General features: G+C 37.8%; 1 protein-coding gene across 1 annotated transcript in view; it reads left to right on the top strand.

Annotated features, from left to right (window-relative positions):
- The window catches only part of LOC150104721 (circadian locomoter output cycles protein kaput-like), a 237,164-nt gene that overhangs the window by 96,715 nt on the left and 122,677 nt on the right, over positions 1–17,772 (top strand). The window contains exon 4 of the mRNA XM_090395307.1: positions 3,745–3,836. Within this exon, the coding sequence (XP_090251433.1) occupies positions 3,745–3,836 (92 nt within the window). The remainder of the gene's footprint in view (positions 1–3,744; positions 3,837–17,772) is intronic.

Here is a 17,772-nt window from a genome sequence, read left to right as displayed (position 1 = left end):
ACATCTCCGCAAGGAGATGTGCTTTGCATTATGGGAGATACTGAGACAAGGAGTGATGAGAGCTTGGTCTACCTTTACTATGGATTGCCTCAGTCCTGAAGATACTTCAGGCTCAGACTTCGTTTGCTTACACTTGGATAAAGGATTAAACTAAATTTATTATACTATCAACGTAAGAAACCTGAATGGCAAAGAAATGGAGCTAGCTGAGGAATTAGATAAGTACCAGATCGACATAATAGGGGTGACTGAAACAAAAAAAGACAAAAACTAGTGAGATTTTTCTGAGCAGTAACTACAAAATGTTATATTCAGGCAATGGCAATCAAGGAAGAGGAGTAACCATAGTATTCAATGCTAAACACTAAATTGGCGAGCCTGGTTGGCCGAGCGGTAAGCGTATCTGCTCTTCAGCCAAAAGGTTGCCAGTTAGAATCCCATTCGATATATGAGTTAATTCATCCTGGAGGTCTTTTTCTTCTGATATGATGCTGGTGGCTCTATTTTTTGAGCATGTGTATGATACTAAGTTTTTGAGAAATGTGGTGAGCAGACGAGAAGTGAAGATAACATCTGGGTTGGTTTATAGTAGACCTTAGGTTGATATGCCCATCTGCTTGTTTTTTGATTAGGGTATCTAATTCACCTTGGAACTTGAGAAGGATAGACAACTACCATTTTTAGATACTCTAATCAAAAAATAAAGCAGATGGGCATATCAACCTTAAAATCTACCTTAAACCAACCCATACTGGATGTTATCTTCTCTTCTCGTCTACTCATCACATTTCTCAAAAATTAGCATCATACACATGCTCAAAAATAGAGCCACCAGCATCATATCAGAAGAAAAAGACCTTCAGGATGAATTAACTGATATATCATAGACCCTGGTAAACAATGGCAATCCAAGAATTTTAATTAAAAAGATACTTCATAGCAACCCCTACACAACAACAATCTGCCAAGACTCAATATAAATCCTCAGTTGCCATCCCTTATGCAGGAACAGTGTCAAAAAAAAGATTGCAACACTCTTTGAACCTTTTGAAATTAGAGTAACTTTCAAACTGATCAAGATGATCCAAAACATATTATTAAGGTCATCAAAAGACAGCAATGCCTTCAAATATGCTAGAGTATACAACATCCCTTGCTCTTGTGGTTTAAACTACATAGGTCAGACATCAAAAGTCTTGAAATATCTTGAAATATAGAAGGAACACTTGGGGGATGTTAAAAACAACAGAATAGATAGCTCCAGATTAGCCCTCCACTTCTTCAACACAAGCCACACCATTAAATGGGCCAAAAGTTCCATGCCTTATCTAGAAGAAGATTTCCAGTGCTGCTTCAAAGAAGCCACTGGTTCCCTGCTCTGAAAGCAGCCTAAACAGAAAACAAGGAACTGCCTAACATATGGAAAACCCTAATAAGATCGCTAAGCATGCCAGAATTTAATTTCACTGCAAACTACAGAGCATGCACACACAACAGTCACTAATGAAACACACCCACACTCCATGCGTATGATATTACACGTCTTTTTAATTTTGTTATATTTTATATGTTTGTTCTATGTACTAGCAACTTTGAGTTGTCTTTACCATTTTGTATGCCTTGAAGAAGCCAAACAGTCCAGTTAGTGAAACTTTTGGCATAATTTATTATTAAATTCATTGGTCCATAAAAAAACCTTAATCTTATTCTAAAATTAAGTTAGTGGCCAAAAAAATATATTCACAATACATATCGTTTCTTGAAGTAGAAAAAGTCATCAAAGGCAGCTGGAGTAGATGATATTCGACCAGAAATGTTCAAGTATGGAGGTATAAAAGTATTACAGTGGCTGCACTGCATAATTTAGAACGCCTGAACAGAGGGATGGATTCCAGATGATCGGAGTAGAGCTCTCCTAGTACTCATATATAAAAAAGGGAAATAAAACTGACTGTGAAAATTACAGAGGTATTTTTCTACTGAGTGTTCCTGGTAAGATTTATGCAAGTATATTGAGAAACGGTTGTGAAGTATTGTGGAAGAAAAGCTTGGTGAAGAACAAGCTGGATTCAGACCAAATAGAAGAGGATCAGATCTTCACTTTAAGACAAATAATTGAAAAATCATGGGAATATAACAAAGATCTGTATTTAAGTTTTGTAGATCTGGAAAAGGTATATGACAAGGTGCCAAGAGAGAGAGCTATTCAAAACGCTATTTATATGGTGTCAATGGGGCATTATATCAGTGTATCATTATATCAATACTTAATTTTTATTTGAGTTGTAAGTCAGCAGTTAGAATTGAAGGAAGTACAGGAAGATGGTTTAATGTTAAATCTGGTTTCAGACAAGGATGTATGTTATCCCCTCTGTTATTCATTATCTATAAGGATCACATTATGAAGGAAAGTGGTATTAAACCTAATATCAAAATTGGAGATGTTAATGTCAGCTGTTTGCTTTATGCAGATAATGTTATACTTCTAAATAAATCTGCTACAAGTATGCAATATTCCCTGACTAATTTGTATAACTGGTGTAATAGATATGGTGTGAAAGTAAGCAATAACAAGACAAAGACAATGAAAATAGGTAGAAGCATTGAAAATGTCAACTGCATTGTGAATGGAGAACTTATGGAACAAGTGAAACATTTCAGCTAATTAAGAATGATTTTTAGTGAAGATGGTAAATTAAATATGGAAATAGACAACAGAATCAACAAAGCTGGTATGGTAGGAAGTAACTGAATAAATTTATATGGGATAAGAGAGAAATTAGTCAAAACACTAAATTAGCTGCATACAAGACAGTGTTCAAACCAATTTTAATTTATGGATCTGAGAGCTGTATCAGAAGTAAAACACTTGACCAGAGACTAGCGACTGCAGATATTAGAGTCCTCAGAAAGATTGGGGGTATGAACAGGTAGCATCAATGGCAATATCATATTAAAAATGAGGATATTAGGAAAGGACTTGACATTGTCATCATCCAGGAATGTGTTAGCAGGGATCTAGGAATGCGTAAGTGACCATACCACCTGAGATTAGCTCTCAGGTGGTATGGTTACTTAAACAGAATGGGCGATGAAAGATTAGCAAAACAAGTGTTCTCTGCCAGTTTGGCAGGAAAAAAAGACCCAGATAAAGGTAGATTGATAAAAAGTGCCTTAGAAGATAGAAATATAAGATCAAATAATTGGAGTCTCGACAGGTAACAGACTGATTTGGAGCAAAATTGTATATAGGAAATTAGCAATGATGTAAATTTTTCATGTAGTACTATCATATCCTGTACATTCCTTGAGGGTGCATGGCAGGAATTTGATGATGATGAGAAACCCTGTTCTAGAAACCAGATGTAACTTTTTCAAGCCACTTTACTCCTCTGATAATCTGATGTGATAACCTTAACCACCTTTAGCAGTTAGGCCCCTGCATTTTAACTCACTATCCATAAACCCCCAAGCCTTGTTTCATTGACTGCTTGTAGCAGATTCCCATTAATATGATACTTTGCCTGCAGTGTCTTTTATCTGTAATGTGTAACTGTACATTCAGAAACATTGAAGTTACACTGACATTTGTCCATGGAATTAGTGTGTTCAGTTTGCAGGGCTTCTGTGTTGTTTAGATATTCTACATAATTCCTTCTTTGATACTCTAAAAATGTTTTATATAAAATGTGTTACATTTAATCTTCAGCTGAGTAATTTTTGATTAGCACTATTATCTTTTAGGCTCACTAAGCAGCCGTAAATGCCGTTCATCAAAGAGTTTTCGCTGGAAACCAAACTTTTTCACATCGGATATCATTCAAGAGCTTCTTGAGGTAATTTTAATTCATGTATGAGGAGTAGATATTTTATTATTTGCTTTTTAATTTTTTGTGTTAATTTCACATCAAAAATATGGTTATTAACATCATATATATAAAAATACACAAGTCAACTCACATGTGAGGTCACAAATATATAACACAATGCTGTGTGTATAAACAAGAGAAAGAAGGATTGATTCTGTTAATATGTTACTTGAAATCTGAAGGTGATAGATATTGGGAACTGGAATAGAGAAGCCTCTTCTAAAGAACTGAGATAAACTGAATGAAATAAAGTAGGAGAAGTTGGTACAGTAAGTTTAGAGGTGGAACCACTCACATTTTTACATGTTCAGAATAACATGGAATAATGATGGTGACCATTGCCCATGAATGTACCTTAAGCCATATTGCAGAAATGGAGCTCCACGTGGAAATTGACTGTGGGTGGGGGCTGTGCATGTGCATGAGAGTTAGATAATTTTCAGTCCTCGATTTTTGAGGATTGAAGCATTCTTAAAGAGGATTTTGGCTCCTTGCTCCAAATATGAGAACTGGTTTAACAGATTTCAGATTTATATAATGCTAGCAGTTGTGTATGCAAGCAGTAATGTTTTGAAAGAAATAGGGACACCAGTTTTTGAAGGTTGAAGAAGCTGTTTGTGCCAGGAAGGACTAGGTGTTGAAAATCAACCCATGAAGAGATGGATCTTTAATGGTGACCAGAATATTATTAAAAGTAAGGAGGAATGAAGTAAGATCTTTCTTCTAAGAAGGAGGACAGGATTGTGTTCGTTAGCATTGAAGTTTACTGGGTTATTTTTGCCCCACTGAGAGACAAATGTTTAAGACTTTCGTTATGGAAGATCTTGAAGCATAAATCATCTGATCACTAAAGGTTTTTCATATGAAGAGAAATAGGTTCCTCTTCTTCATTTGAGAAGAAGAGGAAATTCTGTCTGAGAGGAAACCAGTCATGATACACAATGAACAACTAGAGAGAAAACTGATGATCCAGTATCACACAATAAGCAGAAGGCTAATTAAGATAGTAGCATGGTAAGGAAATCTCTCTATGCTAGATCTGATCAAATGTCATGGAAATGTCAAGTGCAACCTTGTCTGATTCTCCACACTTTTTAATTGCTTGCTTCAAAAGTTGAGTAAGGTTTGGCAATAGATCTGGTGTGGAATGAGAGTAGTGGAATCCATATTGACAGTTACTAATTAATTGTGGACCTCCAGGTAACAAAAAAAGTTGGATATGTTAAGGACCATATTCATTATTTTTAAGAGGAATGAGGTGAGGAGTTAGGCAATTTATTGGCTGACTTATTTTCCTTTTTTTTTTCTTTTTTTTTTTTTTTTTGGAAATAGGCTGGATAGTGCTGTTTGGTAGATGCTTGAATGATTAATTTTTGAGTGCAAGTTTTTAGCACAATTAGAAGGATACTATGTGAACTAGAAATCTTATTAGCATTTAGATTGAGGATTTTTCTGATGACTTTCTGTTGAAAAATGAGAGGAGACATGCACTGAGTTGTTTGTAGTTGTAGGAGAGGGAGTTCATTGGTTGTCTAGACAAGAGTTGGAGGAGAAGACTAATGCAAAGTGGTCAGTTTTGTCTTTTGGCATTGTTATTATGGTACTATCTGAGTGATGGAAGCACAGACAATAGATTAGTGAGGAATGAATCAGAAAGGTTGGAACTGCCTTAGGAACAGAGGACAAGTTTCTTGCATTCGGTACTTTAGAAAGTTTGTATTCGATTTGTTGATATAATTTACAGATGTTGCAGGCTGTAGTATATGATAAGCATAAAGCTTGAGTTTTTCATTCAAGCCATTTAAGGTATGTTGAATTTTATCACAGACTGCTTTGGCATACTTCTTGGAAAACAAGACTTGGATACAGATGCAGGGGTTTTTCTGTTGAATAATGAATTAGGCTTTTATTTCAGTAAGGATTTTCAGTTATTTTGTCAGAGCAGAGTTTCTTAGGGAGTAAAAGCAGTAATCAGATTATGGAAAGGATGTTTAGGGATTCCAGGTCATTTGAATTGGTACTATTGTAATGTCAACGGATGCAGAGGTGAGATTAGCAGGGTGAAAATCAATCTGTAGAAAAGGGAGTGGTCAGATTTTCCTAGAGAAAAGCTATTAGATACAATGCATTTGGAGGAAAAGCTGATTAAGAAAAAAAGGTTCAGTGTGTTTGGAGAAAGATGAGAATTATCTAGTGTATTAGTTATTAGGTGAACAATTTGTGTTTAGATTATTACTGACATCAACTAATTTGGCTTCTCTTTCAGCTTCATCTGTAAAATCAGAACGGGGAGTCAGTTTGAGTTATGAACACTAGTCTCCAAGAAAGATGATCTCACTATTTTAGTAATCAGATTGTAATATAGTCACCACCTCATAATCTCATAATACTTATTTAGGGTATTCTGGAGTTTGTCAAGCAATGCAGTTGTCTAACAACACTAAGTTTAAATAACAGCCACATAAAACTTGCATGTAAAATACTACTACACACACACACACACACACACACACACGCACAACTAACATCATCATCAAATTCCTGCCATGTACCCTCAAGGGGTGTACAGGATATGATAGTACTACATGAAAAAAAAATTACATCATTATTAATTTCTTATCTACAATTTTCCTCCAAATCAGTCTGTTACTTGTCAAGACTCCAACATTATCAGATCTTATATTTCTATCGTCTAAAGCACTTTGTACCATATCAATCCACCTATATCTTGGTCTTCCTCTGGGTTGTTTTGCTAATCTTTCCTCGCCCATTCTGTTTAAGTGACCATACCACCTGAGATTAACCCTGCTAACGCATTCCTGGATGCTGACAATGTCAAGTTCTTTCCTAATAACCTCATTTTTAATATGATATTGCCATTGATGCCATCTGTTCACGCCTATAATCTTTCTCAGGACTCTCATATCTGTGGTCTCTAGTCTTTGGTCAAGTGTTTTACTTCTGACCCAGCTCTCAGATCCATAAGTTAAAACTGGTTTGAACACTGTCTTGTATACAGCTAATTTAGTGTTCTGACTAATTTCTCTCTTATTCCATATGAATTTATTCAATTGACTTCCCACCATACCAGCTTTGCTGATTCTGTTGTCAATTTCTATATTTAATTTACCATCTTCAGTAAAAATCGTGCCTAAATAGCTGAAATATTTTACTTGTTCCACAGGTTCTCCATTCACAACACAGTTGACATTTTCAATGATTCTGCCTATTTTCATTGTCTTTGTCTTTTAATTGCTGACCTTCATATCATATCTCTTACAACAGCTATTCAATTAAGTCAGAGAATCTTGCAGACGTAGCGGATTTATTTAGAAGTATAACATCATCCACATAAAGCAAAGAGCTGACATTAACATCTCCAATTTTGATATCATGTTTAATACCACTTTCCTTCATAATGTGATCCATATAGATAATGAATAACAGGGGATAATGTACATCCTTGTCTCACACCAGATTTAACATTAAACCACCTTCCTGTACTTCCTTCAATTCTAACTGCTGACTTACAACTCAAATAAAGACTAAGTATTGCTTGATGTAATGCCCCATTGACACCATATAACTGCAGCGTATTGAATAGCTGTTCTCTTGGCACCTTGTCATATGCCTTTTCCAAATCGACAAAGCTTAAATACAGATCTTTGTTATATTCCCATGCTTTCTCGACTATTTGTCGTAAAGTGAAGATCTGATCCTGACAGCCTCTATTTGGCCTGAATCGAGCTTGTTCTTCACCAAGCTTTTCTTCCAAAATTCTTCTCAACCGTTTCTCAAGTATATTTGCATAGATCTTGCCAGGAACACTCAGTAGGGAAATACCTCTGTAATTCTCACATTCAGTTTCATTTCCCTTTTTATGTATGGGTACTATGAGAGCTCTACTCCAATCATCAGGAATTTGTCCCTCTGTCCAGGCTTTCTGAACTATGCAGTGCAGCCACTGTAAGACTCTTATAACACCATATTTCAGCATTTCTGGTCGAATATCATCTACTCCTGCTGCTTTTCCACATTTCAAGCCTTTGATGGCTTTTTCTACTTCAAGTATGGATATGTATTCCTGACTGCATGCCTGGTCAGTGTCTTTTACCACTGTGCTATCACCACTGCTTGTTTCATTTAGCAGTTTTTCAAAGTAATTACTCCATACTTCAAGGATATCTTTTTCTCCCGTTTTCATGTCACCTTTATCATCTCTAATTCCTTTTACGGCACTCTTTCCTCCATTCTTAAGTTTCTTCAACAACCTCCAGAATATTTTGCCACCTTCTTGATATTTATTTTCTATATTCCTGCCAAAGTCCTCCCATGACTTTTGTTTAGCTAGTTTTACACAGTGTTTTTTTCTCTATATTCTCTAAGAGCACAAGCTGACTTATTTGACAGGAACTTTTGATATGCTTTCTTCTTTTCCGTCACTGCCTCTTTAACTTCCTGTGTCCACCAGGAAGTTCTGATTTTTTTATCCTTACAGACAACCTCACCACATGCCTCTCTGGCAGAATCAATCAATGTTTTCTTCAGAGTTTGCCACTGAATCTCCAAGGTTTGATTCCTGTTCTCAAACTCTTTCATTTTTTCTTCAATAATCTTTGTGTATTTTAGTCTACAGTTCACATCTGAGAGCTGCTCAACTTTTATTTGCTTTAAAACTTTCTTACGTGTTATTTTCAATATGAAATTCAATTTTATCCTGCTCAAGACTAAATAGTGATCACTTCCAATTTCAAATCCTCTGTACACTCTGGTGTCCTGCACCAGGGAGAAAACATCACTATCAACAATAACATAGTCAATGAGACTTTTCTTATTCCTTGCCTCTTCTCTCAATGTGAATTTGTGCACATTTTTATGTTGGAACATAGTGTTAGCAATAACCAGTCCATGTCCTGAGCAGAAATCCAACAGATATTTGCCATTATTATTAGCGTTGCTCTTTTCTCCAAATTTTCCCAAAATATTTTTGTATGTCTGACAATCATTTCCTATTCTGCTATTTAGATCCCCAACAAGGACCAACTTTTCCTTTTTCATTTTGTCAGTTGCTTTCTCTAAAAGCCTGAAAAAATTCCTCCACTTCTACCTTAGTAGAACCTTCTGTGGGACCATAGGCACAAATAAGTCTCATTGTCCAGTTCCCCATTCTCATATTTGCCCACATTACTCTACTTGAGACTGACTGCCATTCAAGAAGATTAGCCTCGTATTTTGTGTTGAATACTATGGCTACTCCTTCTTTTCCTTGATTGTCATTGCCTGAATATAACATTTTGTATTTATTGCTCAGAAAGATCTCACCAGTTTTGGTCTTTTTTGTTTCAGTTACCTCTATTATGTCAATCTGGTACTTATCTAATTCCTCAGCCAGCTCCATTTCTTTGCCATTCAGGCTTCTTACGTTGATAGTACCGATCTTTAACTCTGGTGATGTTGAGTTGGGGTTTGTTTTCAGATTTGTTCTAGTAGCTGACTTTTCGCTGTTTGCCCTGGTTCCCTGGCGAAAACAACGGGGGCCTTGTTTAACCGGGCGACACCTCAGCCGGCATGAAATTTTGTCATGTTGTACCATCATTTTTTTATTTTGGTTTAACCAATAAGAATACAATTTGGTCGGCTAAATCCCAAATTGCCAGCCCATCCTCGTCTGTTCAGTATCCAAGTAGATACCCAATAGGGTGCACCACGAGAAGGTGAGGATTGGACATTAGGTCAGAAGCCTTGGTCGGTTCTCTGCATTCCTTTAAAGGCTATGTTTGAGAGGAGATCTCCACATAGCCTTTTGACAAATGTGGAAAACTGATCAGATCTTCTGACTTGATGTTCATTCCTCACCCTTTCGTGGTATACTGCATTAGTAGGGATCCACTGGATGTTGACTGAACAAAGATGAGCTGGCAGTTCCTGATTTAGCCTACCAAATTGTATTTTGCATTGACTTAAAACAAAGACTGATGGAAGATCATGATAACCGGGACATTGGGCATTTAAACAAAGCCCACATTCTCTTCTAGGAACCAGGGTGAACAATGAAGAGTTGTTACTGGAACAAACTCCAACTCAACACCAGCAGAATTCAAAATTGGCAACATCAGTGTAACAGGGATCAATGGAAAACCAGTCGAACTGGCAGAAGGGTTAGAGAATTACCATATTAACAAAATTGGTGTACAGGGATAATCTTTTTGAATGGCAAGCTGTACCAAATAGTGATATAGACAAACATCAAAAGGACAAATTGGACATGGAGACTTATTTGTGCATATTGTGTCACTAAAGGTTCTTCTACTAAGGAAGGAGTGAAAGAATTTCTAGAGTTCTTAGAGATGTAAATTTGTTTCCAAAAAAAAAGTAGGTCCTTTTTTTTTTTTTTGGAAACAAATATGAGATGTATATATTGAGAAAAATTGGAGAAAACAGCAGAGCTAATAATAATGAGTACCTCCTGAATTTCTGTTCAGGACACTATAAGCTTGTGCACAAAAAAGTTTCATTGACTGTAATGTCTTTATGCTGGTTCAGAATACAAGAGTATATGGGGAATTTGAAATAAGAATGATCACAGTTGTCTTTAGATTGTGTTCATATTCATCTCAAGTTTAAAAAAGTTTAAAAAGAAAGTTGTGTAGCTTTCGAAGATGAATTCTAGATTCAAGTATACAAATATTATTGGAGAAAAATTGGAGTTTGCAGGCTTGCTAGCAGACTCTGAAGAAAACATTAACTCAGCCAGAGAGATGCAGTGAAGTTGTCTGCAAGTATAGAAAAATCAGAGATCCATGGGGAACTCAGAAAGTTAGAGGCAGACATGGAAAAGAAGAAAGTGTATGGAATGTTTCTAGTAAGTTAACCAGCATGTCCTCTGAGAATACAGAGGAAATTGTATGGAAGTTGAGATATTGTGTCAAAGTAGCTAAATAGAAGTCATGGGAAGACTGGTAAGAATATCATCATCAGTTTCCTGGTATGTGTACCCTCAAGGGATGGTCAGACTGTCATGATAATACTACATGATTAAGTTTACATTATCATTAATCTCCTGTCAACAATTTTCCTTTAAATCCATTACTTGTCAGCATTTCAATACTGTTATATCTAATGGGGGGGGGGGTGGGGGGGGGGGGGGGTGGGGGGGGGGGGGGGTGGGGGGGGGGGGGGGTGGGGGGGGGGGGGGGTGGGGGGGGGGGGGGGTGGGGGGGGGGGGGGGTGGGGGGGGGGGGGGGTGGGGGGGGGGGGGGGTGGGGGGGGGGGGGGGTGGGGGGGGGGGGGGGTGGGGGGGGGGGGGGGTGGGGGGGGGGGGGGGTGGGGGGGGGGGGGGGTGGGGGGGGGGGGGGGTGGGGGGGGGGGGGGGTGGGGGGGGGGGGGGGTGGGGGGGGGGGGGGGTGGGGGGGGGGGGGGGTGGGGGGGGGGGGGGGTGGGGGGGGGGGGGGGTGGGGGGGGGGGGGGGTGGGGGGGGGGGGGGGTGGGGGGGGGGGGGGGTGGGGGGGGGGGGGGGTGGGGGGGGGGGGGGGTGGGGGGGGGGGGGGGTGGGGGGGGGGGGGGGTGGGGGGGGGGGGGGGTGGGGGGGGGGGGGGGTGGGGGGGGGGGGGGGTGGGGGGGGTTCCTTGTGTTGTTTGTTACAATTTTTAAACTTGTCCCACTGTTCAATAATTGTTCCTATTTGTATACTTTAAGAAACTGTTCTTTGTGCTCTGAGATTCTGGGTATACACCAGTGAATTATCACCAAATAAGTTAAATAAATAGTACCATATATTATTGCGTATAATGCGAAAAATTTATGGTAAAAAATACTACTTAAAGTTAGGGGTTCGCATTATATGCTGCAGATCCTAAAAAATATGACATCTTATTAGACTTGCACACACAATATATACTACCTAATGCCTATGCAACCAAATCTACTTGACCCACTCGCATTCGGCGACCGAGCGTGCATCGTATCTGCGCATGCGCTCTCCATCGCCGAATGATAGAGCACAGTTAGGTATATCGGTTTAACCACAATTCATTTTAAATATTATTCATTAAGCAAACCTAGCCTGAAAATGAGCCAACAGAAACATAAACGTTCATCTTTTGAAGCAGGATTTAAATTGCATGTCGTGCAGTTTGCAAATGAACATAATAACAGTGTTGCTATGAGAGAATTTGGTGTAGCAGAGAGAGTAATATTAGACTTTGGCGTAAGCAAAAAGAGTCTTGAAAAAGTCCCCAAAACGAAACGTGCCTGTCATGGAGATGTAGCATCCTTTCCAGAATGCGAAGAAGAGCTAAATGAATGGATTTTGACACAACGACAAGATGGCGTTATAGTAACAAGAAATGCAATTCGTTTTCCAGCTCTACAACTCGAGAATGGTAAATTCAAGGACACACCAGGTATTTCATCTTTTCTTGCTTTGCCTGGGTGGCGCAACAGATTTATGAAACGCAAAGCATTAACATTACGACATCGAAGAAAAATTGCGAAGAAGTTACCGCAGCAGCTTGAAGAAAAAGTGGAGTCCTTCCATAAATTTATCATAAAATTACAGTAGTGTCACGGATATGAACTTTCCCAAATAGGCAATATGGATGAGATGCCCATTTACTTTGATACGCCTGGGAATCAAACAGTAAACTCAGTTGGTGAAAAGAGTGTCCTCATAAAAACAACGGGACATGAAAAAACGCATTTTACCATTGTTCTAGCAGGCATGGCAGACGGAACCAAATTAAAGCCAACAGTGATATTTAAAAGGAAGAAAATTCTGAAGCAAATGAAATTTCCACCAGGTGTAATTGTTAGCGCCAATTAGAAAGGTTGGATGGATGAAGAAGGTGTACAGTTGTGGTTGGATCAAGTATGGAACATATGTCCAGGTAGCTTGTTACGTCAACAAAGCATGCTAGTCTGGGATATGTTCCGGGCGCATTTAACAGAGGCAAGCAAAGAGAAAGCACGTAAGCTACATACAGACCTAGCAGTCATACCAGGTGGTCTAACTTCCGTTTTGCAGCTGCTTGATGTCAGCTTGAATAAGCCATTTAAAGATCACTTACGTGAAAAATGGAGAGAATGGATGTCATCTGGTTTGGTGAAGATGACAAAGGGTGGGAATTTTCAGAAGCCTGAGATCACCCTAGTCACCAGCTGGGTTAAAGAAGCATGGGATTCGATACCATCTGAAATGATTCAATGCTCATTTCTTAAATGTGGAATAAATAATTCAATGGATGGATCCAAAGATCACGTCATATATGAAAGCGAGGATGACGCACAACAAATTGGAGAGCATGAAGACAACTGCTACACTGATGACGCAATCCCTACAGATGAATTTATAAATGAAATGTTTGACGACTCAAAAGATGAAGAAGAATTTAAAGGATTTTGACATTTTGTTTTAAAATAAATATTTCTTTCGTTAATTCGTCTTGTATTTCGACATTTTGTTTTAAAATAAATATTTCTTTTGTTAATTCGTATTTTGACATTCTGTTTTAAAATAAATATTTCTTTCATTAATTCGTCTTGTATTTTGACATTCTGTTTTAAAATAAATATTTCTTTGGTTAATTCGTCTTGTATTTTGACATTTTGTTTTTAAATAAATATTTCTTTCGTTAATTCGTATTGTATTATTTATAATGTTATGGAACAAGATTACCAGATCACATTATACGTGGACATGGCACTTTAGGACTAGTTTTCAAAAAAAATTTTTAGTTCACATTATATGCGATTATATGCGGTAATTATTTTCACATTTAATAATATGAACCGTATATATATATATATATATATGGTTCATATTATTCTTGTGTTGTAAATTAAAACCATTAAACTAAATAAAACATGAACTGCCAACACAAGCCCTTTCTATCCATTAAGTGTGGTAGAGATTCAACTGAATAAATTTGTATGGGATAAGGGAAAAATTAGAACACTAAAGTAACTGTATGCAAGGCATTATTCAAACCAGGTTTAACTCATAGATCTGTGAGCTGGGTTGGAAATTTAAAAAAAAAAAAAAAAGATCACAGACTGGAAACCACAGATATGAGTTCTGAGAAAAATCTGGAGAGTGAACAGATGGTATGACAGACCAGATTATATTAAAAATGAAGATTTTCGGAAGACACTTGATGTTAACATTCAGCAATGTAAGCAAAGCTAATTTCATGTGGTATGAAATTAGCTTTCCTTTCCTGCTGAACAGAGTGGGAAAAAAAAAGTTAACAAAACCCTGTTTTGATGCAAGGATGAGAGTGATGTTCACTCTCAGAGTCCGGTTTGACACAGAGTCAGACCAAGATCTAGCAGATTGATATTGCTAAAACTGCCATAGAAGACTATGGCAGTTTTAGCAATATCAATAATAAAATATAAGACATGATAATATTGAAATCCTGACAATTTAGGAATTGTTGACAGGAGGTTAGTATTAAATGAAAAGTTTGCATTCATTTGCTGCTGCTTCTCTTGATGATGATTGTTCTAAATAGCAGTTTTCTTATTGTTGTATCTCCTACCATACTGAAGATATGCAAACAAAATTTTGCATATCAATGTAAAATTTGTGTCTTATTTGAAATTTGATGTCTTTCCAATTCCTGAAGCATGTGAAGTAAAATACATGGAAAAAAAAAAAATAGAAAAAGGAATACTCCAAAACACTTTTTTTGTCTGCTTGTACACAAAGAATATTAAATTCCATTAAATTTTAAATATCATTTGAATTCAAATACTAAAGAAATCAAGTAAGATGTTTTGGAGTATTCCTTTTTCTACTTTTCCAAGACTATGGTTGCAAATTACCGACCGATCAGCATATCAGGAGTCGTTGTCAAGGTCTTGGAGAAAGTAGTCAAGGGAAAAATACAGGAATGGATTGATGAAAATGAGATACTGCTGGGGACAGCATGGTTTTGTGAAGGGGTAGATCACGCCTCAGTAACTTGCTCAAGTTTTTTAACACGGTAATGGCTGAACTGGATAAGGATAATGGATTTACAGTGATACTGCTGGACCTGGCAAAGGCATTTGACAGGATACCACATGGAATTCTAATCCGTAAACTACAGCATTTGGGAATGGATATAGGGTTGGTGAGATGGATATGTGGGTGGTTGATAGAGAGATATCAAAGAGCAGTTTATTCAGGAGTAGAGTCCAAAAGATGCCCTGTGACTAGTGGTGTGCCGCAGGGTTCTGTTCTTGGGCCACTTCTGTTTAATTTGTTCATTAACGATATAGGGGGGGATCTAAGAGGAACAGTTCATTTGTTCGCTGATGATGCAAAGTTGGGTAGGGCAATAGTGAATGCAGAAGATGTCAAAATCTTGCAGGATGACTTGGATAGATTGGAGTTCTGGGCTAAGGAGAATGGATGTCAATTTAATGTGACAAAATGTAAGGTTATGCATTTTGGGGTGAAAAGATTAGCAGCAGAATACTACATTGGTCGAACTATATACTCCAGGAGATTGATGAGGCCAGGGACTTGGGAGTGTTGGTGGATAGAGAGATGAAGTTTAGGGGGCACATTGCAAAAGTAGCAAAATCAGCTCATCAACTCACTTGGTTGTTGAAAAATAACTTGACGAGCAGGTTATTGTACCTCTGTACCGAGCTGGTCACATAGGTTCCTTCTTGATGGGGAGGAGGTGGAGAGGATACAAAGGTGAGTGACTAAGATGATAGCAGGTCTATGGAATGAACCATATGAGAACAGGTTGAAGATTTGTGGGTTGCAGAAATTAGTTGATAAGCGGAAAAGGGGAGATTATGATTCAGACATTCAAATTGCTAAAGGGTTTCTATAGGATTAATTCAGAGAATATTTTTGAGATCAGGACTGGTAGTGGGAGAACTAGGGGACACCTATGGAAGCTGGGCAAGAGTGTGGTTAGGAGGGGTGTTAGAACTGTGTTCTTTACTTTTAGAGTGGTAAATGAGTGGAATAAGCTGCCAGAGTCTGTTGTGGGTACTATGATGGTTAGTGAGTTCAAGGCAAGGTATGATAGATACTGTGAGAATGTCGTATAGTTGTGTGGACATAATGTTTAGGGCCTCCCTTGATGAGTCTAAGAACTCCCTGGAGTCGCCTGTAATAATAATAAAAACAATAACGTCACTTATTTACAAATAACCTCTCGGGGGACCCTATAACCCCTAGAGCAGTGCTTCCCACTTCTGGATGTCAAGGCCCCCTTTGCAAAAATTAAAATATTTCACGCCCCCCCCCCCCTTGAAAAAAAATCGTAATAGAGAGATATATTATAATATTTATTGTATTTATATTCAATACAAAACATACGCAGCGAATATTGCAAAAATCAAATCCATATATTACATTTTTTGCCTCTTACTGTTTGGTTCTGAAGACGATGCGGGCTGTTCGGTAAAATATGAAATACTGTCCTTTTTTTTTAATCTGTTTCTGCTTCTGATTGTTCACGGGAATTTTTTTATATTTTTTATCGGCCACTTATCCATCTCAGGGTTAAATTTTTTAACGTAGAATAGATCAAATAATATCACCATTACCGATACTGGTACACCACAGACTGATAACATGAAATTAGTGAATATTACCTGAATAAGGGAATCCCAGGACCAGGAAATTTTTCTCTTTTGTGACTTTTCTCCCTTTACGGTAATTAAGCCTAACGCGAAACAGATAGCAAAGGCAGGGTTATTAAAATGTGCATATGATTGGTGCAGTATTAACAAAAGATCGTGCAACCGAAAGATAAAAGCATAGCTGACAATTGAGTTGAAATGCTAACTCTCTTCAACTGAATTCCATATGTGAAACTTATTATATATTACTTAGTTTTAACACTTTTACGAATTTTAACACGTTCGGTTGAATTTTATTGCTGCCTTGGGAAATCGAATTCACACACATCTGATTAATAACAATAGTTTTTAGTTAGATACTGTGTTTGCATATGCAACATATCGTTTTGTTTCAGTCTATACAGCATAGTTTCTGTTTGAGGGGACATGTGATTGATTTATTAGTGTGTTTTTATCCCAGTTGTCTCTAATTGCACTATTTGTTGAGAAATATATTACACAGCCTCCTCATACCTTATTCACTGGCATAATAAAAGTACTTGTTTTTATTGCCTCTGCAGTATAATGGCTGTTAGGGAGGGTGTTGTTTACCACTGCAAGAGAATTACTATCTCCCCACATGAACTTGTTTAAGCTTTTTTTCATGTATGAAGTATATGCGAAACTTTTATTGGTAACAGAAAACTAGTTCAGATGACAGTGATAATATAAAACGAGTTTTGATATGTATAATAAAGTCAATATCAACAGTCCCTGATTACGAACGCGTGATGAAAGGGAGGACAGGAAGATTTGGAGCATCCCTGGAGAGCATTCGAAGTAAATACAATTAACCATTGCTTTGAAATGAAACATATGAATAAGCAATATTTACTAATATTCATTAAGTGCCGAAATACGCACGAAGCAAAGTTTGTGAACCAACACCAATGTGTGAATTTTTCCATTAAAATATAAAAAATAACAAAAAAGAAATAATAAATAATAAAAGTTAAACACGTTTCTTTTAAAATAAAAAAAAATCTACTCAGTCTTAAAACATTTTAAATTTGTTTTCATTATTTCACGGCCCCCTCAACAAACCTACGGCCCTTAAGGGGGCCGCGGCCCACAATTTGGGAAGCGCTGCCCTAGAGAGCGTGTCCCCTGGGTGGCAGATAGGGGGAGCCCACCGTGTGCGTGCGCACATGCACGTGCATGTGTGTGTATATATATTGTGGGGTGGTCCGAATATACTGAATAAGGACTCATGGACCAACAGGGCCATAAGGGGCAATCATCTTGATTGTAAGGGAAGCAGCACTCCCATGGA

The sequence above is a fragment of the Typopeltis vanoorti genome, chromosome 7, assembly GCF_054136105.1.
Source record: "Typopeltis vanoorti isolate ZY-2024b chromosome 7, IOZ_Tvanoo_1.0, whole genome shotgun sequence".
Lineage (NCBI taxonomy): Eukaryota > Metazoa > Arthropoda > Arachnida > Uropygi > Thelyphonidae > Typopeltis > Typopeltis vanoorti.
This window is presented reverse-complemented; position numbering and strand designations above follow the sequence as displayed.